Source organism: Barbus barbus (assembly GCF_936440315.1).
Source record: "Barbus barbus genome assembly, chromosome: 5".
Classification (NCBI taxonomy): Eukaryota; Metazoa; Chordata; class Actinopteri; order Cypriniformes; family Cyprinidae; genus Barbus; species Barbus barbus.
This window is the reverse complement of record NC_136733.1, coordinates 8,535,699-8,559,893: the sequence shown is the minus strand read 5'-3', so window position 1 is coordinate 8,559,893 and position 24,195 is coordinate 8,535,699. Positions and strand designations below refer to the sequence as shown.

The window sequence follows — 24,195 nt, the reverse complement described above, 5'->3', positions numbered from 1 at the left end:
GTTGCTGGCTGGTGATGAAACTAGCTACTTCCTCATCAAAATACTATAAAACATTTAGAACACAGAGGTTTGTGGTACATTGACTGCAGTGCAGGAGCACTTCTCATTCCAGAGCACTGATTAAAACATCATGTTTGCCAGCATCACTTTTTTTCTCTTCACTTCTACCTTGACCTTAGGTAAGAGTTTTTAAATGTTAAATAAAGCTGACTATTTTGCATGACCATAACCATTAAACTAAATAATTAAAATGCTTAATATTACTAAAAAGGATTATGTTAGGAGTTAAATTAAGATTTTTTACTTAAATAATAGACTTCAATATACTTCAAATTAGCTCTTCAATTTTTCGAAGGCAGTAGATTTCCTTCTGTTTCTAAGTCAGCTTGTTTCCATAAAACTCCATATGAATTACTTAAATACTTTACATGCTCTGGCTTCTCTATAGGATGGGCAAGAAGTGTAGACCTTCAGCTCACAGAACCACAAACACCCAGCCTTTCCATGGTGAGTTACCAATGATTGAAAAACAATAACTTGCATGTATAGTAAAATGCGGATGAAAATGAATATTATATGTGGATCAGTTCGTTTACACTGTTCATAAACTGATAATGCTGCAACTACCATAACCTACATACACTAAGTTAATTTATATAATTATATTTAATAGACTTTTAACTTCTTTTTTTCTTTTTCTTTTTTTTTTTAACAAATGAACAGTTTTCGCTTTCGGGTCAACTACCTTTTGAAGAGATTGAGCTGAAATGCATTGTTTAAAATAGCATTACACATTATTCCTCACACAGGTATATGCTTGATCCAAATCTAAAATAAATAAATAAATCTGGAAAGCATCACATCATTAACATAGGTTCAGGTTACTTCATCAGGTTCTACTCCACTTGGACCATTAGTAGATAAATTGTCATTATGTTTCATTTATTATCCTGTCTTATCAATACTATTTGTATAAGGTTGGTTGCAGGCTGCAGAATGCTGCACTTATATATAAGGTAAAGGTTGCAGAGAATTGCAACCCTTGATAGATCATATCAACATCTGTGAACTGTGAAACTCAAAAGAAGATCTGAGAATTTTTACACTTCCTTCTTTCTAGTAGATATATTTCTCTTTTACACATACAACCCTAAAATAGAGGTTGTGAGAGTTTGTGGTTTTATGTTAGAAACAGTAACACATTGTATACACTATTCCTTTCCACATTTTACAGTGCAGCCAATAAACTAAGCACTGAAATGTATTGATATCGAAAGTTAAATATCTAGTCAGGTTTTATTCATATTACATCAAATAGCCCACAAAATATAACTGTAAGCCAACATGATATTCCACTGTTTTCATTCTTTAGATGAACATGTGCACCGATTGCAAGAAGATTGTACAATTGTTGACAGAAATCCTCTCCAATCAAGACTCACAGGTGAAATTGTTTGTAATGCTTACTAATAGATTTTATTCAAAGTCATTGAATTGAATATAATTGAATTGTGATTTTTAAATGAATCAGTGTTTTAGTCATTTTAGTCCAGTTTGAATTATACATTTTCTTTATGTCAGACCTAGTAAATACCTCCTGTACAACACAAACTCATGGCAGTTTATATCTAATTTTTTTTAGTTTTAAGTCTTATTTCTTTTTAGAGAAGTGAAATTTGCAGTGGCATTATTTTCAAACTAAAAGGCTAGTTTCACTTTCTTATGGCAGTTAAGTCATGTGAGGTAGTGTCTGTCACTAAGTTGTTTTGAATTGAATTACATGTTTTTTAAGATCATTGTTACAAATCATTTGGAGTTTTTTGTACACTGACCTTGATTGTTCCCTTTTCATAGCATCTCATTGAAAAAGCTCTGGACATGTTTTGTTATGAACACCCCGTCATCCCTTTGTGTATGGATGGAGCAAAGACATACGTACATGTGATCATCAGACAGTTCAGTCCATTTGCAGTGAGTACTTCTGAGTTTAACATCATGACAGTGGGGGATTCTAGTAGCTAGATCAATTTTAGTGGTTTTATTTATTATATTAAACACTTGGCAGAATATAGCAGTGCTATCCATAACCAACTACAATGGAGTTTGACCTTGACTATCTGACTTAATGTCTTTCTTAAATCTAAATATTTAAACATGAGTAATATGTTTTTTTTACATAAATAATAGACTCCATACACTAAAAAATAGATGTTTTTGTCCTCATCGCAGAATGAAAATGGTGACATATGCACGATGTTGGGACTGTGTGGCAGCCAGTCTAAGAGAAAAGTACCATCAGAGCTCACCGTTGGCCTGAATGAGCATGGTTTTCTGTATGCAAAACCCTCAAGAGGAACTAGTCAAGAGGTATGAGTTAGATCAAAGTTCATATATATATATATATATATATATATATATATATATATATATATACAGGTGCATCTCAATAAATTAGAATGTCGTGAAAGAGTTCATTTTTTCTTGTAAGTTATTTCAAAAAGTGAAACTTTCATATATTTTAGATTCATTGCATGTTAAGTAAAACATTTCAAAAGTTTTTTTGTTTTAATTTTGATGATTAAAGCTTACAGCTCATGAAAGTCAAAAATCACTATCACAAAATATTAGAATATTTACATTTGAGTTTCAATTAATGACCATCCATACAGTATAAATTCTGGGTATCTCTTGTTCTCTGAAACCACAATAATGGGGAAGACTGCTGACTTGTCAATGGTCCAGAAGACGAACATTGACGCCCTCCATAAAGAGGGTAAGTCACAGAGGGTCATTACTGAAAGGTGTGGCTGTTTACAGAGTGCTGTATCAAAGCATATTAAATGCAAAGTTGACTGGAAGGAAGAATGTGTGTAGGAAAAGGTGCACAAGCAACAGGGATGATCGCAAGCTTGAGAATACTGTCAAGCAAAGCTGATTCAAACACTTGGAAGAGCTTCACAAGGAGTGGACTGAAGCTGGAGTCAGTGCATCAAGAGTCACCACGCTCAGACATCTTCAGGAAAAGGGCTACCAAGCCACTTCTGAACCAGTGTTAATTTCGTTAACGAAGAGGACGACGAAAAATATTCGTTAACGAACCTTTTTTCTGTGACTAAGACGAGAAGTTGAGGAGATAAAACTAATATCTGATGATAAAAACTATGACGAAATTTATGCGCGTCTTCGTTAACAAGACGAGACGGGACTAAACTGTTATTTGAGGACTACCGGACATTCAAAATACGTCCTATAGGCTAAGTTAACTGTCTTGTCTGTGTCCCTGTCACTGGATCGCAATCAGATGAGGGGCGTTTGTATATCTAGTCACAGTATGGCAGCCGCAGTGGGCGGATACGCTACCAAAACGCAAACTAGCGATCTGAAACAATGGCCTCAGCACCTGAATGGTTATAGGGATAGGGTGACCAGACGTCCCGTTTTTCCCAGGAGTCACAATTCGTTGTTGATTAACTTAAAGTTAGTGAAGGCACGACAGGCGGAATCACTCTGATAGAAGTGCTCCACTTTCTCTTTCTCAGTTCTCACACAGCGCGCGATCAGTTCTCAGTTCTCACACAGCGCGCGATCAGTTCTCAGTGCTCAAATATACACACAGCAGTCCAAATGTATATCGTGTAGAGCAGGGCTATTCAATTACAAATTCAGTTGGGCCAGATTTTCAAACCAAGAAGGTTAGCTGGGCCAGTTATTTCAGCAGCGAAGCAACTCGTAATGACACATTTTAACACCAACACAAACAAATTTATTGAATGCATGTAAGGTTTATTCATTGTTTCTCTTTTAACTTTGGTCAGTTTGCACATCAAAAGGTGCATAAAAATACAACAAAAGAGTTAACTGAACAGAATCTGAGGTAGCCCCTACTTTTTCCACTTACAAAAAAAAAAAAAAAAAACTGACCTAGGCACCTCTTGCCTAGGCCTACCTAGGCTACATATCTGACCTATCTGATCACAAAGTGCATAAAACAAAATAGTGCACAGTAGTACGTTAGATAAGCAATAACATTCAAAACATCCTTTTGAAACAAAATAAACATCTTACTCACATTTGACCCAGGAACATCTCAAAGTGCATAAAATAAAAAGTGCACAGTATTCACGACTAGGCTATAACTAACACATGAATACAAGGTGGACTACTGCACATACTGAGGGAACATATTTTAAATCACCACATTTGTGATTAGGCATGCCTTTGTTACACATCCAACATTATATTGATGTAGGCTACAGTTACCCAGCTGATTTAGTGGGAAAAGTGACATTTTTTGTTTTGAACGAGAGCAGTGACTTTAGGCTCGTAAGTTGTCAATGCAATCCGAAGGCATTGGTGGAGAGTACTGTCAGTCAGGGAGCAACGATAGTTGCTCTTTATGGAGTTCATGTGTGAAAAACTTGACTCACATGTGTATGTTGATCCAAACATACTGAGCATGACGATCGCTACTTTCTTAATGTTAGGGAACTGATGTACGTTGACATTAGTCCAAAACATTGTAGGCCCGTTAGTGCAAAGCTCCTGTGCCATGGTTACAGATGACTGCATGTCAACAAGTTCGAGTGTGAATTTCCCCTCGTCAATGGAAGGAACCACTTGCTTTGCTCTGGCTGATAAGTCCCCTTCTATTGCAACAGTGAACGGGTCTCTAACAAAAACGGCCACCTCTGAGGGAAGAACACGTCCATCCAATCGACCAGCAAAGTTCATTTTCAGCCTTGCAATGAAATCTGTCATCACATCCGTGATTTGTGCGGGGGATGAGATGAATTTGCGGAGTGTCGGAAAATGCAGCATTCGGCCTGTGCTCAAATCAGTTGCGAAAAGGTCCAGTTTAACTGGGAATGCGCGCATCTGTTCCACAAGGTCGATGACAGTTTTGTCTCTGCCTTGTAGTGCCAAATTGAGATCATTCAAGTGTTTGAATATGTCGCTCAGAAAGCAGGCATCGGCCATGAAGTTGTCGTCCAGTATGCGACTCAAGTGCGTTTCTGCCTTTTTTTGCTTGCTGCTGCGGAGGAAAGTTATGATCTCCTCTCTGAGACCACAGAAACGCTCCAGTGCTTTGCCTTTGGACAGCCACCTCACGTCATTATGCAAAAGCAGGTCGTGGTGCTCAGCAGACATTTCTGACAGCAGCATGCGGAACAAGCGGTGTTGGAGGCTTGATGTAGAGCGAATAAAATTAATTGTAGCCATCACGTTGTCCATTGTCGTTTTGAGCGCCCCGCTTAGTTTTGCGCACAACACCGCCTGATGCACAATGCAGTGTAAGGAGATCAACTGAGGTGCAACTGCGGACCAACGTGCTGCCAAACCATTCACTTTCCCTGTCATGGATGGAGCCCCATCTGTCACAAGCATGCACACACGCGACATATCCAGACCATTGTCTTTAAAAAAAGCGGAAATTTTCCCAAAGACTATATCGCCCGTTGTGTGTCCTTCTAACGGCAGTAGGCAGAGCAGCTCCTCTCTGAAGCATTTGCTGTCAAAAAAACGGACATATATGCACAACTGAGCAGTATCAGTTTTGTCTGTGGACTCATCTACTGCTATAGACATAGTATCAGCTTTCCTCAGATCTCCTAACAGCGTTTCATACACATCTGCAGCAAGAATTTCAACCCTACGAATGTTGGAAGTATCTGAGAGGGGTACGTTTTTTATAGCAGATGCCACGCTCGTTTTAATTTTATCATCATTTATCACCTCATCCACGACGGCCAGCATACAGTCCTTCACGGTTTCAGAGTCTGTGAATGGCCTTTTCTTTTTTGCCAATATCCAGGAAACACGAAGGGATGCTGCGGTAGCTCTCTCTTGGGCTGTGAATGACCGCACCATGGTAGTACTGCTCCGGTTGTAAGATGCAATCAAACTCTGCACTTTTGCTGCCCTCTCTTGAGATCTCTCTGGAAAATTGGTGTGGAAAATCTGGTGTTTCTCAACGTGGTGCCTCCGCAAATTGTAATCTTTAAGTACTGCAACGCACTCATTACAAATTAAACACATCGGTTTGGCATTTGGATGTGGCGGTAAAATAAACAAGTATTTGTCAGTCCAGGCAGGGTTAAACTGACGGTTTTCATTGGCAATTTTACGTTTCAGTGTTGAGAAAGACATATTGATAGTAATCTAGGCTACTACCGGCACGCTCTGCATTGTTTGCGTGTTGCTAGGTTACGTGGTCTGTACTACTGTATGAATTTACATAGGGATGTGCGTTTTTGGCGGGACCATGGGCTGGGCCATTTGGAGATTGCTTCCGGGCCGCATGTGGCCCGCGGGCCGCCAATTGAATAGCCCTGGTGTAGAGCATCTCATGTAAATACAGTCGGTTATGGCTTAAGTGAACGTAAACAGGTGGGTGAAATCTGAATGTGTGTCAGTATTACATGCATCCGTCTTAAATGGACAGCATTCCTAATTAAATAGCCTACCTATCTATGCCATTAATATTAACCAACAAAAGATGTTAAATAAATGTATACTTGTTATATAAACCTACTGTATCTGAAAAATTTGTTAAATTTGTATCTCTACCAAAAAATTTGAATTTATTCCAGTTTTTCCCAAATTCAATGCTTAATTCAAATTTCTCATAAACTTAATTGATTTGGTAATGACTATTTTTGTTTGAAGACTACATATAAAATAGCTACCAAAATAAATGTTGGTAACTGCAGTTTGACTAAAAGTAATGACTAAAAGTTGACAAAAATGCAATGACTTTTCGTCGACTGAAACTAGACTAAAACTATGATAGACTCAAATGACTAAAATTTGACTAAGACTATTAAGCATTTTTCTCTCAAGATAAAGACTAAGACTAAATCAAAAAAGCATGCCAAAATTAACACTGTTCTGAACCAGAGACAACGTCAGAAGCGTCTTACCTGGGCTGTGGAGAAAAATAACTGGACTGTTGCTCGGTGGTCCAAAGTCCTCTTTTCAGATGAAAGTAAATTTTGCATTTCATTTGGAAATCAAGGTCTCAGAGTCTGGAGGAAGACTGGAGAGGCACAGAATCCATGTTGCTTGAAGTCCAGTGTGAAGTTTCTACAGTCTGAGATGATTTGGGCTGCCATGTCATCTGCTGGTGTTGGTCCACTGTGTTTTCTGAAGTCCACAGTCAACGTAGCCATCTACCAGGAAATTTTAGAGCACTTCATGCTTCCTTCTGCTGACAAGCTTTATGGAGATGCTGATTTCATTTTCCAGCAGGACTTGGCACCTGCCCACACTGCCAAAGGTACCAAAAGCTGGTTCAATGACCATGGTGTTACTGTGCTTGATTGGCCAGCAAACTCGCCTGACCTGAACCCCATAGAATCTATGGGGTATTGTCAAGAGGAAGATGAGAGATACCAGACCCAACAATGCAGATGACCTGAAGGCCGCTATCAAAGCAACCTGGGCTTCCATTACACCTGAGCAGTTCCACAAACTGATCACCTCCATGCCACGCCGAACTGAGGCAGTAATTAAAGCAAAAGGAGCCCCTACCAAGTATTGAGTACATATACAGTAAATGAACATACTTCCCAGAAGGCCAACAATTCACTAAAAATGTTTTTTTTTTATTGATCTTATGAAGTATTCTAATTTGTTGAGATAGTGAATTGGTGGGTTTTTGTTAAATGTGAGCCTAAATCATCACAATTAAAAGAACCAAAGACTTAAACTACTTCAGTCTGTGTGCACTGAATTTATTTAATACACGAGTTTCACAATTTGAGTTGAATTACTGAAATAAATTAACTTTTTCACGACATTCTAATTTATTGAGATGCACCTGTGTATATATATATATATATATATACAGTGTCCTCCAAAAGTACTGGAACAGTAAGGCCAATTCCTTTATTTTTGCTGTAGACTGAAGACATTTGGGTTTGACATCAAAAGATGAATATGAGACGAGAGATTAACATTTCAGCTTTTATTTACAGGTATTTTCATCTGGATCTGATACATAACTTAGAAGATAGCACCTTTTGTTTGAACCCACCCATTTTTCATGTTACCAAAAGTATTGGAACAGATAGAATTAACATAGATTAAAGTGAAAAAGACTTAATATTTATTTGCAAATCCTTTGAATTGGCCTTACTGTTCCAATACTTTTGGAGGGCACTGTATATATACACACTGTAAAAAATTTCAGACCTCCCCAACTCAAAATTTTCTAGTGACATTATTACATCTAAATCATTGGCCCAACTGAATTTCTGCTAACTGAATTTTATCAATTGTGGCAACAGTCTGTTAGCATTGGCTCAATGAGAAATAATATGTTGAGCCAATTGGGAAAAAAGAAGTCTACCAAACCAAGTTATTGGCCAAATTAAATATATTAAATAGTAGTAGCATACATTTTTTGTTTTACCTAATTTAAAAATGGTAAATGTATAGTGCTAAAGCACCCTTACTGAACTGTATATTCCCTGTTGTCCCAAAAGAAAAGGAACAAATTATTAAATGACACACTAAACACTGCCACATTTTAATACTTTTAATGAAATATACAACAATATTGTGAAAATACCTTAAAATTATAAATACATTGACATTTTCTACACAGTATACCTTACAAAATCATGCATTTTAATTCTCATTAGATACACAAAGCTGATGAATTGCACCTTAATACATTCACATATTAAAAATGTCAAAAACACCATAAAATAACAATAATTTAATAAATAACAGTAATAATTTATCTGCGGTTACTTCAACCAGTGTTTAGGTTAATGTCACTGAATATTACCATTCTCACAAAAGGTACTCTGAGCTCATGAAACTGCATCTTAACTATTTAAACATTAAACACTGGGTGAAGTAACCTCCCCATTACTCAAATTTGATGGTGTTTTTGACATTTTTAATATGTGAATGTATTTTATGTTTAATGTTTAAATAGTTAAGATGCAGTTTCATGAGCTCGGCATGAGGGTAATTAATTAATGACAGAATTTTCATTTTTGGGTTAACTATCCCTTTAAATCCTTGTTGTACTCCAGGATGAGTGCATACAATAATCCAAAAGTACAATAAATGCATTTAAGTCTCCTAAGTTGTCAAGCACCAGCTCCTCTTCCAGGACAACGGAGAAATTCAGCACACTTGACAGGGCTCTTGGAGTGCAACTGCTGCTGCTTACTGTTTCAGTAATTCCCATTTTCATTACAGTTGTGTGGTTCTCCAATGACTCTTTGGAGTGCTTCTCCTTGTTCTCTCCTAGTGTCTCCAATTCTATCTGAAATATGTTTGTCACTACACCGAATGTTATTAATTCAAATCAAAACCATGCAAATGTCATTATACTCAATATCACTGCAAAAAAAAAAAAAAGTATATGTATAACCCATTTTACCCACATACATACCATAGACTCAAATGAAAGGCAGTACTATAGCAAATCTCATCTGGTTGGTCATCTATATCATCGCTAACAGTAAACTATTCTATCGCTCAGCTCTCAACTGCTATCTATAGCATAGAGCTTATTAATAATAAGTCATTAAGGTCAAATAAATTGCTTTGAAACAATGTGTATTGTGTAAAAGTGCTATACCAATATATGACTTATTTAATAGTGGACTGGTACTGCAAATACTCCAAAAAGGTTTCACTAGGAAACAAGATGAATTGTTTGAGACCATGCTAGTCATAAAAACACATTAGCTAGAGCTCTGTTCAGACGATTATTTAGTGCATAACGCAACATTTGATAAGATTGCCATGATTCTCAAACTCTACTACTTCTCTTTTTCTTAGGTTAAAGCCAATCCCATCTGTAACTTCTGTATTTTCTTCATAAAGACAATAGAGAGCATGTTGCCTAAAGAGAGAACTGAAGTAAGTACTTCAAATCTTGCTCACATTTTCACATTCATAATTGAATTAATCCCCAAAATGCCTGAATATAAACTGCTCCTGGGTTATTTTCCACTTTGCTTGTTTGACTTGTAGGAGGCAGTAGTGAACCTTCTGGAGAAAATCTGTACCTATTTGCCTTCACAATATAAGGACACATGTAACAACTTCATAGAAAAGTACGGAAAGCAGCTGATTGATCTGCTGTTGTCCTCCCTCTCTCCACATGCCATCTGCTCTGCGCTGGGTGTGTGTCTTTTCCCAGAGATGCCACTGTCATGTGAGTAGCATGAATGACAGCAGAGCAATGCAATCTTTCTTCCTGAGGCTCAAACAGAACTGTACAGCATGGCGCAAGCAAGAAAAGCAAGAACTGAAATTTGAAATAAAAATGTGCATCGCTTTGGATAGAAGCATCTGTCAAATCAATGCATAAAAATGTAAATCTTAAGGCAATTTATATAAATGTTACATTTTGGTCAATTAGTGTCTAATTCTTTGTACAATCACATTCATATGTGTGCCTAGACAGTTAGGTTTAGGGGGTGGAGCTTCACGCTTGATTCTTTTTCTAAAAATCACGTTTTCAAATAAATCACATCGCAAAAGTGAATACAAAACCGCCACCTTGTAAAATAAGTTACATATTCTCATGAGATTGGGATGTTTAATGAGCAGTCATCGCAGATTTTTTTTTTTTTTACTTTTCAATCAATATGAATCTGGATGTTTACAAAATACTTATTGGACATACTTGCGTACTTATTGGACTATTTGTGTACTTATTTTCAATTAGGCAAATCACTTGCACAGGCACTGTAAAAGAAAAAATAATTAGCCTAATGATAATTTGTTACCAGGACATTATCTATTAATTTTACGGAATTACATTTCCGTTAACCTTAAAATACAAAGCAATGATGTGCAAAATTCAAAATACAATTTACAAAGTATAACCTTTTTCAAATTTTTTTTATAGCATTCACATTATTTGCACACACGCTGTTGTCAAAGACTTTAGACATTCAAAAGCAGTGCACCTCTGTTACTTATAAATGGGAGACAATATGGCAGAATAGTCCCGCCTTCTGAATAAAAGAGCCAGTCGCTAATTGGTAAAGTCATCGCGTCACTGCAGCTGTGTTGGAAGCTCCAGCTGAATTTAATCAGAATTTAACTTTTTAAAATACTCTTTGAGCATTAAAAAAATAATAAAACATTTATGATGCAGTTGTTGTCAGATTTTACTGGTGATTTCAAATATGAAAATGAATCGTATGCTTGGGGAACAGCTTTGGAGAATTTTTTATTTTGATTTGGTTTCTCTATTCAAAGAGATAGGAGCTGTACTTGCATGAAATAGCTGCCTTAGAGGCGTTTCAAAGATGGCCACCGAGTAAAATGACTTTCCTTAAAGGGACTTTGCTGTTGTGTTCACATGGACACACAAATCAGGCTGCTTGCAGCTACTGTGTGCATGGACATTAACAGACTGTGCGGACGACAAAAATTACAGAGCAAAACACTCTTAGTGACTATAGGTGGTACTGAATTTGAATGATATTCTGACTTGGTGCTTGCCATGGAAAAGTTTGACTTTCTCAGACCAGAACTAATTGAAGAATCATTATTTCTGTGTGTGAGATCAATAATAATGCATTTTATGTGTCCTCTCCAGTATCAGACTGCGAGTCCTGTAAGATACTTGCAGTCCTCTCTCAGTTTCATTTGGGTCACAACGCCACCGAGATCCAGACCTCTGACCTGCTCCAGAAGATGTGCCACCTCCACCCGAACGCTATTCCTCGTGTAATGATCACAATACATTATAAAAATCATTGTTCTCATTGTATATTAGATGTCTTTAAATACTATATACTTACATAAAACTCTTAGAATGCACTAATGTTTATATTGTATTGCAAAACACTTTTGTCACTGGTTAGGGACAGGTTTGGTCAACAATGTAATTATAGATATAATTACAGAAACTACATATGTAGTTACATACAGGAATTTTAAAACTAAGTACAATGTTAAAAATGCATTGTGTTAAATTATTAATTTTAATGTTAACTCATAATTAGAGACACGAGAAGTGGGACCAAATTCTATATGATTTGAGCAATGAAGGATATATTGAAACCTCTTTCAGTATCTGAATTCACACGTTAAGTACTTATAGACTATCTGACAATCTCCTGCAGTGATATAAAATAATGCCACGTGTTATGCAAATGCAATGGTCTGACTCTTTGGAGTGCTTCTCCTTGTTCTCTCCTAGTGTGAAGGGTTCGTGAAGCTGCATGGCCACAGGCTCCTGAAGAGTGATGGGAAACAACCAGCCCTCGCTGCATGTGAGGTACTAACTTCTCATTTTAATTAACTTTACATTGGGGTTGTTGAACACTTCATGTGTTCTAGTAGGTCTGGAGAGATTCAGACATGAGTAACAGTTTTTTTGTGTTGTCAACAGGAAGATTACCTTTGCAAGGGACCCAAATGAAAGTGATTGTTTGAGCAAGACTCAAAGATCAGAAAAGCAACAACTTTTTACTGTACTTGTCCAACCTTTTCCTATCCACTCCCCTTGCCACACACAAAATCAAGTGAAATTTGAGACATACAGTAAATGTGGAGACAATGACTGTTCAATCTGTTTCAAACGACCTTCATGTGCCAATTTGCATTTAATGTACCGGTACTTAACTACTTCCTATCAATTATGTCCTTTATCTGTATTTCCATGCTCCTCACTGAGTAAACATTAATCTAGTCAACTTGACATAGGAAATCCTAACATAGCTTGCATTTAGTGTAACATTATAAAATAATTATTAACTCACGTGTTAAAATGACAAGAAATAAACTGTACAGAATAATATTTTAAGGTATTGTAAGCAGTTGATAGAGCGAATGACATTTCTGTTTGTCAATTCAAATGAAGGCCTTAATAATATTTTCTAATATACCTGAAAACATTTAATAAATCTCTCAAAAAAGGTAGAATACCATATAAAAATGTGACATCTTTGTGTTGTTCTATCAAATTAACTCTATTCATTTCACCAACAAAACCATACATGCTTCTTTTCAATGTCCACTGCATTTAAATTTAGAATAACTCTAGAACAAACGCAACATCAGATATGTTGTACTTTAATTTTGGAGGCTTCAATCTATCTTATTCACAACACATGTTTTCTAAAGAGATGAATGAAAGACACTGTATATAGTCTTGAAAACTTTAATAAAAGATCTCATCCTACAAACATCACAGGCAAAGGAACAGTCGCAATTAAAAAACTGAAATAATAAAAAAATGTGTTGGGTTGGCCTTGGGTGTTACATGAAATTGAACACATCAGGGTTTTCGTTTAATGTCTTCTCTCATTGTAACGGAGTCTCTTCATTCTTAAAGCTTTGGTGCGCATTCAAGCCTGAACAGAAATGACTCATTTCATTTACATCTCACCAATGCTGTGTTTTTGGGCCTCCTATGCCCCTGTATGACTTTCTGCTCCCTCGTCTTTATCTTGTCTCTTCCAAATCTGCAAAAGAAGAATCTGGTGAAATAAGGCTGGGTGATGATGATGCCTCAAAAACATCAACTTTCTATGAGATCTTTGAGACATAATACAGGGTTTCTTCAGCTCTCAAAAAGTCTTGATTTACTTTTCCACAAATTAAGGCTTTGAAAATGTCTTTAATCGGAGCAGAAAATAAATTCATACAGCCATGACATTAAATTTTGCATGCACTGTAAAAAAAAGTATATCCTTGGTCTTGTTTTCCAATAAAATTTCATAGTGTCTATTTACACTAGCCCGCCTTTGTTGGCAGAGGCTATTTACACTAACTCCGCCCACCAACATGTGATTGGGCTATTCAACACTACAAAAAAAGATGATCAGCCAACAACAGCTCCAGTGGCGTAGATGGTAAAGCATGTGCTTCTTGATGCAATAGACAGTTTTGCTGAATTTTTCCCCCTCCCTTTTCAAATCTCAAATCACATGGGAAAGGTATTTATTTTCAATAAAAATGATGTAAATAAAAAGTTGAAAATAAAGTATTGGGTAGGGTTAGGGTAGGTGTAGGGAGGGCTTTATTGTCCCAATGAGGTGGTATGCATTTAATAATTTGAATTGAAATTATAAACTTACATTCAATACAATATTATTGTGCTATGTTTTATAATGTACTACAACACTGAGGTGCAGATAATTGCCACTATTTGCAATAGGTTCTATAAATAGCAGAAAATCCGTAAATCTGTAGAAACCCTGTGATACATAGATTAAAAAAACAATCTTTCGGATAGCAACAACTACAGTACCCATATGTAGGGATGTAACGATTACCGATAAATCATGATAAAATTCCCCACGGTTATTATTACCGTTTCATATTTTAATTATCATTAAAACCGTATTCTATTACCGCGATTTGAACAACTCACGATAAATAAATGCAGTACAGCATAAAGCACAGTTTCCAGTAACAGTGTCACGTGCGCACAGCATGCAGAGTAGTTTTGTTTTGAGTGAAAACAGGGCGGAAAAGCTGGGAGGTTTTAAACGAGTGCTGAGGGAATTCTACGAATTAATATATAAATGAATTAACTATATGAATGTACCTCGGAATGTTCCGACTGTCTTCAGAAACGATTCGATGGCATTTTGTTTTCACCTTCGCTCCATGTAATACCTAAAGGAAGTTTTCTTAATCGCAAAACTGCTTTATCCACGGAATTCACGGGAAACGGCTGTAATTCAGCTTTTCCATATAAAGTGCCACCTGCTGTCAGAGAGTGGATTTACAGAGACTTGTATTTACATTCAGTCTGTGTACACTGGTACAGTTTCTGTCTGGCCAAAAACGGACCGAATTTGCATGCCCTGCTGTAAATTGACCGGTTGATGAAGAACAAGCTTATGTGGATTCAACACATTTAAACAATTCAGATAAATTATCTAGAATTATTTATGGAGCAGATTAAATACAATCATTTATTAATCAATTATCATTTTGACTTAACCCTTTTCTTTATTTAAAGGCTGAAATGTGAGGTTTACCTTTATTTGAAACTTTTTAAAAGCTTTATTTGAACATTTACTTTAGATATTTGCACATGCTATTAAACTGGTGTCAGTCAAGTTGTCATTTAAAATTCAAACATCATTGGCAATGTTATTGTTTTAGTGATTATGCAAACAAAACGTCATTTTATTTGTTGTTTGTTGATTTTTAAAAATGAAACTTTGTGAAGTGATCTATGTGTTGGTACTTTTTGAACATCTACAGCACATTTTAACAATACCGTGATAATACTGATAACCGTGATAATCTTGGTCACAATAATCAGGATTAGAAATTTTCATACCGTTACATCCCTACCCATATGATGATTTAATAAGATTAGGTCTTTTACTTCAGTTATAATATTGCCTCAAAATGCATTAAAAAAAAAGTGTGCATTATTCATTAACAGATAGATTGTAGAGTCAAGAAGAGAGAGGGAACCAGCACTTCTGATAATCGATCGGTGCTGAAAATAATTTATGTAAAAGGAAGCAAATTTTTCATTGGGCTTTTTTTGCACGTGAAGGATGTGACTTGCGAATCTAGGGTCTTACAGCTGCTGCATGACCAAAACATCAAAAGCAAACCAAATCAGGTTTCTGTCAACAAAACTAGGGATGCACGATATTATCGGACCAATATCGGAATCGGCCGATAATGGCTTTATATGTAAATATCAGCATCGGGCCGATATGGGAAATTATAAAAAAAAAACATTATGCCGATATGTCTTGCCGATAAGAGGAAGACATTAACTCACATGTGCTAAGGGTGTGCTTGCGATTAGATCACGTCAGCAGTGTGGCTCATTCTTGAAGCAAAGTTTTGCCTGAATTGATGATTAGATTCACTGTTTTGGATCGCTGCATTTAAACTAACAATTCAGGTACGCGTTCGGTGTGTGATAGAGTCAACAGTAATAGCAGGTGCAGCGGCAGCTCCGGGGTCCTAATGCCCATTCAGTAAGGAGTTTTAGTTCCATAGGGGCTCTGTTGGCCTACTTCTAATAAAATAAAAGCAAAATACACAAATAATATTTAGACTCTGTTTCTGTTTAAATAAAGCAGTAATTGATGCCATAAAATCATGATTATGTTTTGATTTAAAGTTCAGAAGAAAAAAAAAAAAAAAGCATCACTTAAATTAAATCATTTTACATATACTGATTTATTCATTAATGTGTAATGTTATATTTTTAAACAAATTATGAGCTCTAAAAGATTTTCAGAATTTGTACAACTCTTGCTTTAGACCATTTACAAATGTTAAATTTGAAAATAAAATGTTACCACTGCATCTTTCTGTAAAAATAAATGCAGTAATTGAAGATAGTTTATTTATAGTTATTTTCAAATCTTCAGTGTACTGTCACTATAAAAGGACTTCATTGCTTTTTATTTAATTCTAACAAATAAATTCTTGTTAAAAACGAACCAAAATTAAAAAATAATTTGCTTATAATTTCTGCACAGGAGAGACTTCTTGTTTCCAAACAAAAGGAAATATATCGGTATCGGCAATTGGCCAAAATGAGTTGAAAAATATCGGCAAAAATCCAATATCGTGCATTCCTAAACAAAACTGCAATTTTAATGTACCGGTAATATCCACTTATTTATAGACATCTCTCTCAGCCACCCTCGTTAACTTAGTGAATGACAAATGTAAGTAATGAGCAGCAAACCTGTATGTACGCCTCTGAGAGCGTGATCATCTGTGGAAGGATATCAATCACCTGCAGGTCCTGAAGCTCGTACCACTTCCCTGTGCCCTGTGAAACATCACAAACCACCCATATTATACAAACCATCCCAATAACCGTACTGCCACGCTCTGAAAGGAATCAGGTGCTAGTGACACACTCACATGATGCAGAACATGAATCCTGTAGGACCCTTCGGTGGGTTTTCCATCATGAACTACATTGGCCACCAGGTCGTAGGTGGTGATCTTCTCTGTGGCCTGCGCCTCTTCTGTCAGGTACTCGCGCAAATCAACATTCCTATTGTGCATGAATGTTTTCACAACAAGAATTTTTCAAAATACATTTACAGAGAATATAGAAACGTTTAAAAGTGTAAATTAATTTATCCTTAGCATTGGTGGTCACATACGTGATGGGGAAGTTGACAATAGTTGGGTTCTTCTCCACAAAGAAGTTGTTCTTTGTGAATCGCTTGATGCAGAAGATGAGGTACGGAGGAAGTTTGGTGAGCTGGAACCTTTTCAGAAAGTTCTCTTTGTATGTCTTGTACTCCTGTGACAAAGGCAATGGTAATGATTTATCAAATAATATAATGCATGTTATTTTACACAAATAAAAATAAGTATATAACATTTCACATGAATAGACTTTAATTAGCATAATCAAAATCAAGCATTTGCCTTTGTCTCTACAAAAATTTACATGTGCCATTCAAAATGTTGAGTGGATAATAAAGAAAATAAATAACCAAAAAAATTATATTATACAAGCAAACCAAACAAATGAATGTGAAAATGAATTCACACCTTCTCATTGTTTCCATTGAACTTGGCCAGGATGTTGAAGAGAGGAACCTGAGGAATGATGAGCTGCTCCTTCTCATCTTTGTAGAGGGGTGCGGTGGGCAGATCCAGCGTCAGGTACAGGAAGGTGGACTCAGACATCTTCTCCTGGTACTCGTCCTTAAGCAGAAGGGCTTCTTTCTCTTCTGCAGGCTGTAAGAAACAAGCACGGAAAAAATCATTTCTCAAATCTGACACTGTAAATACTGACCCCCATACTTTCTATTGACTTGTTGGATGCCAGCACAAGTGTCAGTGTTCCTAAGGTGCTGTCAATACCAAAAAATAACTGAGAAAGGCTTTCTAAACTGGTTTAAGCACAAAACGCCTACCAAATCTGGATGAGGAAGCTTCTTTGAGAAGATTCGCATGGACCCTTGAAACACCTTGGAGATGATGGCTGTAAAAGAGAAAACTGCCAACTGAGTTGATTTTATTCACATTTAGCGGATGCTTTTTATCTAAAGCGACTTACAAATGAGGACAATGGAAGCAATCAGAATCAACAAAAGAGCAATAATAAGCAAGTGCTGTGACGAGTCTCAGCTAGTCTAGGGTAGCAAGGTAATTTAAATTATATAATAGATAAAAAAAAACCAGATAGAATAGAAAAAGAATAGAGAAAGCTAGTGTTAGAGGTCTTTTTTATATAGAAAACAAGCAGCTAGACAACAAATAGAGTGCAAGTCTTAAAGGGTCAAGTTTTTTTTTTAAATAAAAAAAGGAAACTAATAGATAAAATAGAATTAGAATAGAGTTAGAGGGTCAAATAAAGATGGAAGAGATGTGTTTGTAGCCTTTTCTTGAAGATTTGATTCCATCCTGTACTTATGAATATATACCTCAGAAGGAAAACTAGCACACACCTCTTAAAAATCTACATCAAAACAAAAACAAAACTCACATGTTTTCTTCTTTGTCCCACCAAGAGCACCATGCAATGCATTGAGAAACCAGGACAGAAAGTCAACAGCGTCCCCTAGAGGGCAAAAAGCCCAACATCAGGTTAAAATGCACAAGTTCCTGTCTAATAAGAATAACAAAGACTGCTGTTTGATTGCAGGGTTTCTGCAGGATTTTTAAGACTTTTTAAAATTAATACCATATGAGCGGGGTAGGGCAATGTCTATAGTATCACATTAAACTGTAAAATGACTGTCAAAAGCATAATTTACAATTCAGATTCAAGTTTTCACAAAAACAAAAAGTTTTATAAAATGATAAACTTTAAAGTTCAGCCTTTAAACCATTTTTAAGAAAATGGATAAGTCAAAAGTATTATATTGATTTTAACAATTATTATCAATAAATTATTATATCAATTAAATAACATGAATTAGGGGTGTGCGAAATTGCCAAAAAAATGATATCTTGATATTTTCTGGGATTTTATCGATAACAATACTTAGATAATATTTTGCTGAGTTTGTTATTGTGCTGGTATCTTAAAGATTACCACAGACAGCTGACTCCTGAATTTTTTTATATATTCTTCATATTCTGCGTGGTAAGTTCACATCAGTGAGATTTTTCTAAAAGTGTGCATCATCTTTTCAGTCAAATTCTTGCATTTGGGCTATTGCCAACCAAATGAAATCAGTATCAACTAAATCTATCTTTGCAATGCATCTGAAGTGGCATTTACATGCATTTACACACACTTTAATGCAGCTCAGAGGGACATAGAATGCTAACCTGCACTTACAAATGCATAAATTATGTTTTGATATTTGAAACATAAAACGTTGAAAACTGATGTTTGAAATTATTTTTAAAAAATGAAGATACTTTAAATGTGAAATTAAAACCGCCAGCAGGTGGCAGCGAGTCATTGCGATTGAACCGAATCATTTAAAAGGTTGATTCATTCAGGAACGAATCACCATCATGTTGCTCAGAGATGCAAAACAGTGCTGTAGCTGTGTTTGGAATTATTTTTGTTGTAAAAATTGAGCAAAAGCAGGAAACATGGTGTCTAAAACGTAAGTCTCTTAATATTAACTTCTCATTTATTGAACTGTTGCATAACATCAAAATCGCATTTGTAATCATGCTGACTTTTGGAGAAAAGAATGGCACTCTGTGTGATATTAACTATATGCAATTATATACCGTAAATATAGGCTATACATTTTCTGCCCCCATATTTTAAATTATGTGATCATTCTAAATGTATTTTAATAGACTGAATCGTGCAGTGAAAGAAGGCACTCGTAAGCGCACTAGTTTAACCTATGGTAACCGATTCATTCTCTGACAGCAGGTGTCGCGTTCGGCTGAAATATATTTTCCCGGTAAAGACAGAACACAAAACACTGCAGCCCCTGACTTTGAACTTGCAGCACTCACATTTATTTAATGAAATCATAGCCTTTTGAAGTTTAATTGCCACATTCAGCCATATCGCAATTCTCCAAATTTAAGACCTCTTGAATCATAATTAAGACTTTCTTATAAAATTAAATTTTTTTCAAGGTCTTAAATTTGATACAACTAAATTTAAGACTTTTTAAGACCCCACGGAAATCCTGGATTGGCATAATACTAGACTATTCATATTACACCGCCACTTTCTAAATTAAACATGACAACAGCAACATCGTTTGACAACAACCTAATAACAGCTTATTTGGCAGTGTGCATACAGCATTCAGTACAGTAGTATTCAGAATTTGGTGTTATACCTTGTTTAGTGATCTGAAAGGTTTTTTTACTGCATAACACCACAGCCTGCAACATCTCATGTGGCGACACATGGGCTTTGAAGTTGCGCGGGTTCCAAAGCTTGCGCATGAGCTCCCCAAAGCGCTGCACCAACAGAAACATGATGTCCCCTGGCGGCCGGCGGATTCTGCAATAGTTTTCCTCCTCGAGGAAGTAGTTCCGTAGAGGTGGCACGTTTGATAGCGCCTTGAGGGGGGGGAACAAATGGTGCCATAGTACACTCAAAACAATATTTAGGCCTAAATGTAAGATTCATGAATGTGAATTGCATATTGAATTGTGAACCATTTGCATTACATTGTCTTAACATAAACTGATAAACCTAATGTAATGCATATCTGTCAGTCATACAGGTAAGACTTCTGTAGTAGTACTATTAAACTAAATGTGTCTTAAAGGTGGGGTATGCATTTTTTCAAAAACGCTTTAGAAAACAAGTCAGGGCCGAGTACCAAAACAAACTTGTAGCCAAAAAGCAGTAAGGGGCATGTCTACTCATGATGCGAGGAGAGAGCGCTCATCAGTACACATGACAGACATTAGCCGAGCCAAGCGACAGAAAGATAGAGATGGCAGATAAAAAAACAAAAGAGGAAAACGTCTGCGGAACAAAAGAAGGCTTACACCGTGTCAACACTGGATGCAAAAATTGTCCCGTCTGTCTACACTGGACACGACAAAGCGACCGTTGAAAATAATAAAAAAATTGTATCAATATGTCATAAATAGAACGCGGCAGCAGTTTACTGTCGGGGATTTGTCGTGTCACGGCGAGCCATCCAGTTCTATAGTATTTTGTTGCGCCGCTCGTGTCCGGTGTAGACACGGTGTTACGATAAGGCAAGAAGTAAGACCCTTGTAAATATCAGATCAGCTTTTCAGCTGGGAGGAGTGGGAAGGCCTGCGATCGGGCGCCAAGGTTGCTTTGTTTCTTCTCGATAGGTGAGTAACATTGGTTTTGCTTTGTTTCGCAGAACTCATCGTTGCTGTACGTATGTGTGGGGCGGAGCTATCAAAATAGGAGCGTGTTTGTTTTGGTGATCAAAATCGCTTACCCCACTTTTAAATTCACAATAACCAGGTTCATATATATATTTCTACTATCGATAAATCTAATAAATTTTCAAATGTACTTCAACTTGTTACATCTTCATTCTTTGTTTCTCCGGTAACAGCTGTGCACAAAGCAGCACTGCGCTCACAAACGCTACTTTATCAGGCATTACAGGCGTGATGAAATGGAAATTAAATCGACCAATCGGACCAATATGATTAGCTTCACGCAAAAGGAGGGGTTTGGGAGTCGTTGAACAAGTAAGGTAAAAATAAATGCATATTATAAGCCAATAAAAGTGGGGGTTTTTTACCTTGCATGCATGTCAATCTGTTGTTGGGGACCCCCAAAACCAAAATATGACCTTTCATAACCAATAATCAGGGCACTTTAAATGAATAACTACATTGTAACAAAGACACCATGAAATAAACTGTAAAAAGAGTAAAAAAGATCAAACCACAGATGGTTCACTTAAAGCCATAACATTTAAGCTGTGAGAGAAGAAAGCATTTTAACATAAAAAATTAAATAAATACCTGGTTGCTCAGCTTACCTGCAAAACCACATTAGCATAGTCATTGGCCTTGATATTATTTAGACCCACAATTCCTGGCAGATAGGTAGTGCCATCGTAGGCTCTGTACAGCTTTCCATGCTTATCCAAACCAGCGATGTGCTGTTTGGTGAATGTGGGTTTCAGCACATACTGAAAAAAAGAAATGAAGTAGAATCACATATGTTAGTCTTTTACCATCGTTGTTCTACAGCACATGATTTGCTGAGATAAAAAGTAAAATGTCATTGCTTTTACCAATGTAATGAGACAAAAAAGTTATAATATACTGACAATAAACTGATTGAAGGAAACCTGTGTCAGAAGTTGACTCTACTCACCGTAATGTCCTCTAATGAGGAGTCAATAATCTCATAATTGTCTGGCAGGCAGTAAAACTTTAACGTGTGGAGATTCAGGAAAACATGGTGTGTGAACTGAACACTGTGGATGTACGCGTGAGACTTCTGACCTCGACCTGACAGAAATAAAATACAACACTTCAATGTGCTTCAAATTTAATACATAGTCAAACTGAGGTGCATAAGCTCAGATCATATCAAATATATTTGGGTTTTTAATATCAAATACACAGACTACACCATAATTGGCTTTTCAGAATGATAATGAAACACACCAGGGAAATTTTGTGACACTAACTTGAGAAGATTACAAAACTAAGGTTAAAAATATATAAAACAAGGTTACCTGACACACTTACCTTGGAAATATTTCCCACAGATCAGACAGGCATAGACATTAATGTGTGAGAGAGAGATTGAACAAAGCTTCTCAAAGTCAAAATCCAAAACACTCCTAAGAAAAGACAAGAACAGAGCGAGTGTTGTAGCAGAAGAGCAACAGTGATTAACAATAATAAACACATTCTTAGTCATATTTACCTGTTGATCGTGTCCAGATATGGACAATGGCGGCTTCTTTTATCTTCAATACCATGAGAACGACCAATTTTCACTCGCACCTCTGAAATTAAGCAAAGACCACATGTGAAAACCATGTTGAATCCAGTTCCAAGTCAATAACATCCAAACATAAAGATCTCTATTCCATTCAGTGAGGATTTCTTAGCTCTGAAAAGGGATCTCAACACATTAGGGTGATAATATGTCCCCATTTTCCAGGGGCAGTCACAATTTTTAGTGTTTGTCCCCAGAAAAGGGTCCTATTTTAAAGAAGCTTTAAAAAAAAGCCTGCAAATACATTGCAAAAAACCTCACCAACATAGCAAAAAATATAAAATAGCATTTGAAAACGGAGAAAAAAAAAAGTGTTTAATGTATATAGTATATACAGCTTGTGAAAATGAAAATATTCAACATAAAAAGTATTAAATATTTAACTAAATGTTTACTAAATAACATGTATTTATCATTTGTTCTTTTATTTAGTAATGTCACTTTTCTGGTGATATAATACGGTTTTAATTTCTTTTCGGTTTGCGATGATTACCATTTACTATTTTTCAAAAAGTGGTTTTTGGTGACCTTTCTTAAAGCCGGTTAGGTTCCGTTTAACCCGCAAACATTACAATAAATTATTAATTATAATAATGCATATGGAACCCACAGCATTTTATTTATTTTCATATATATATATATATATATATATATATATATAAAATCGATACGTTTTTAATTTATGCATAAAAATATAGATTTCATTAAAATTTTGACAACTAAGAAAAGGTTTCCATTTTAGAAATCAGGTCACCCAAAACCCATGATACGCAGAATAGATATTAAACACATATGATCATGTGTCTTCCTGCGCAATGCACCTTTCCATCACAGCTGATATACTTACGATCTCCTTAAGATAAATAACTTAGCTTGTTTGGTATTTTTTCTCATTTCTAAGTCGCTTTAGATAAAAGCATCTGCTAAATACACAACAGTTCATGTATCTTAGCAACTAACGTTAACGTCACATTGAAAACATGGGCCTCCAGCGTTCTTTAAACCGTCTTCTCTAAACCGCTGCTAAACTATCAAGCTCATAAACGCTCCGAATATACCTTCCTCTTCATCTTCATCAACATCCCTCTCCCGTTTCACGCCTGCGATCATTTTACGTTTAATACCAAGAAAGATCAGTGTTGAATGCACACTTCTCAAACGCCTTCTGCGAGTGTTACAAAACTTCCGCTTCAAAGATCGGTGGCCAAGAACACAATAACCCGGGATCGAAATGAAATAAAACACTGGCTTTGTCCTGTAATGTACTTTCTGGACTACCAACTACCTGTTTTATACTTTATAACATAGAAATACGCACTTTGGGTTGTAGGAAGAACAACATACAAGCG

General features: G+C 36.2%; 2 protein-coding genes across 3 annotated transcripts; one reads left to right on the top strand and one right to left on the bottom strand.

Annotated features, from left to right (window-relative positions):
- Window positions 1-13,346, top strand: LOC306869590 (prosaposin-like). Its single transcript, XM_079416370.1, has 10 exons — window positions 1-179; window positions 449-507; window positions 1,373-1,444; window positions 1,855-1,971; window positions 2,230-2,367; window positions 9,805-9,885; window positions 10,000-10,183; window positions 11,582-11,712; window positions 12,188-12,265; window positions 12,380-13,346. The coding sequence occupies exons 1-10, from the start codon at window positions 131-133 to the stop codon at window positions 12,407-12,409; spliced, it is 939 nt and encodes a 312-aa protein (XP_079272496.1). The 5' UTR covers window positions 1-130; the 3' UTR covers window positions 12,410-13,346.
- Window positions 13,050-24,032, bottom strand: LOC306869589 (ubiquitin carboxyl-terminal hydrolase 39-like). 2 transcript variants are annotated; one of them, XM_079416369.1, is made up of 13 exons: window positions 23,905-24,032; window positions 22,772-22,853; window positions 22,591-22,685; window positions 22,211-22,347; window positions 21,870-22,022; window positions 20,220-20,445; window positions 18,440-18,514; window positions 17,868-17,935; window positions 17,500-17,688; window positions 17,103-17,245; window positions 16,855-16,990; window positions 16,673-16,759; window positions 13,050-13,454 (listed from the first exon to the last, which is right to left on the bottom strand). In XM_079416369.1, exons 1-13 carry the CDS (start codon window positions 23,954-23,956, stop codon window positions 13,401-13,403), a joined length of 1,497 nt encoding a protein of 498 aa, XP_079272495.1. In that variant the 5' UTR covers window positions 23,957-24,032; the 3' UTR covers window positions 13,050-13,400. The 2 variants fall into 2 exon arrangements, with proteins under 2 accessions (XP_079272495.1, XP_079272494.1); XM_079416368.1 differs by having other exon boundaries at window positions 13,138-13,454; window positions 17,868-17,950.
- Between the last annotated feature and the right edge of the window lie 163 nt (window positions 24,033-24,195).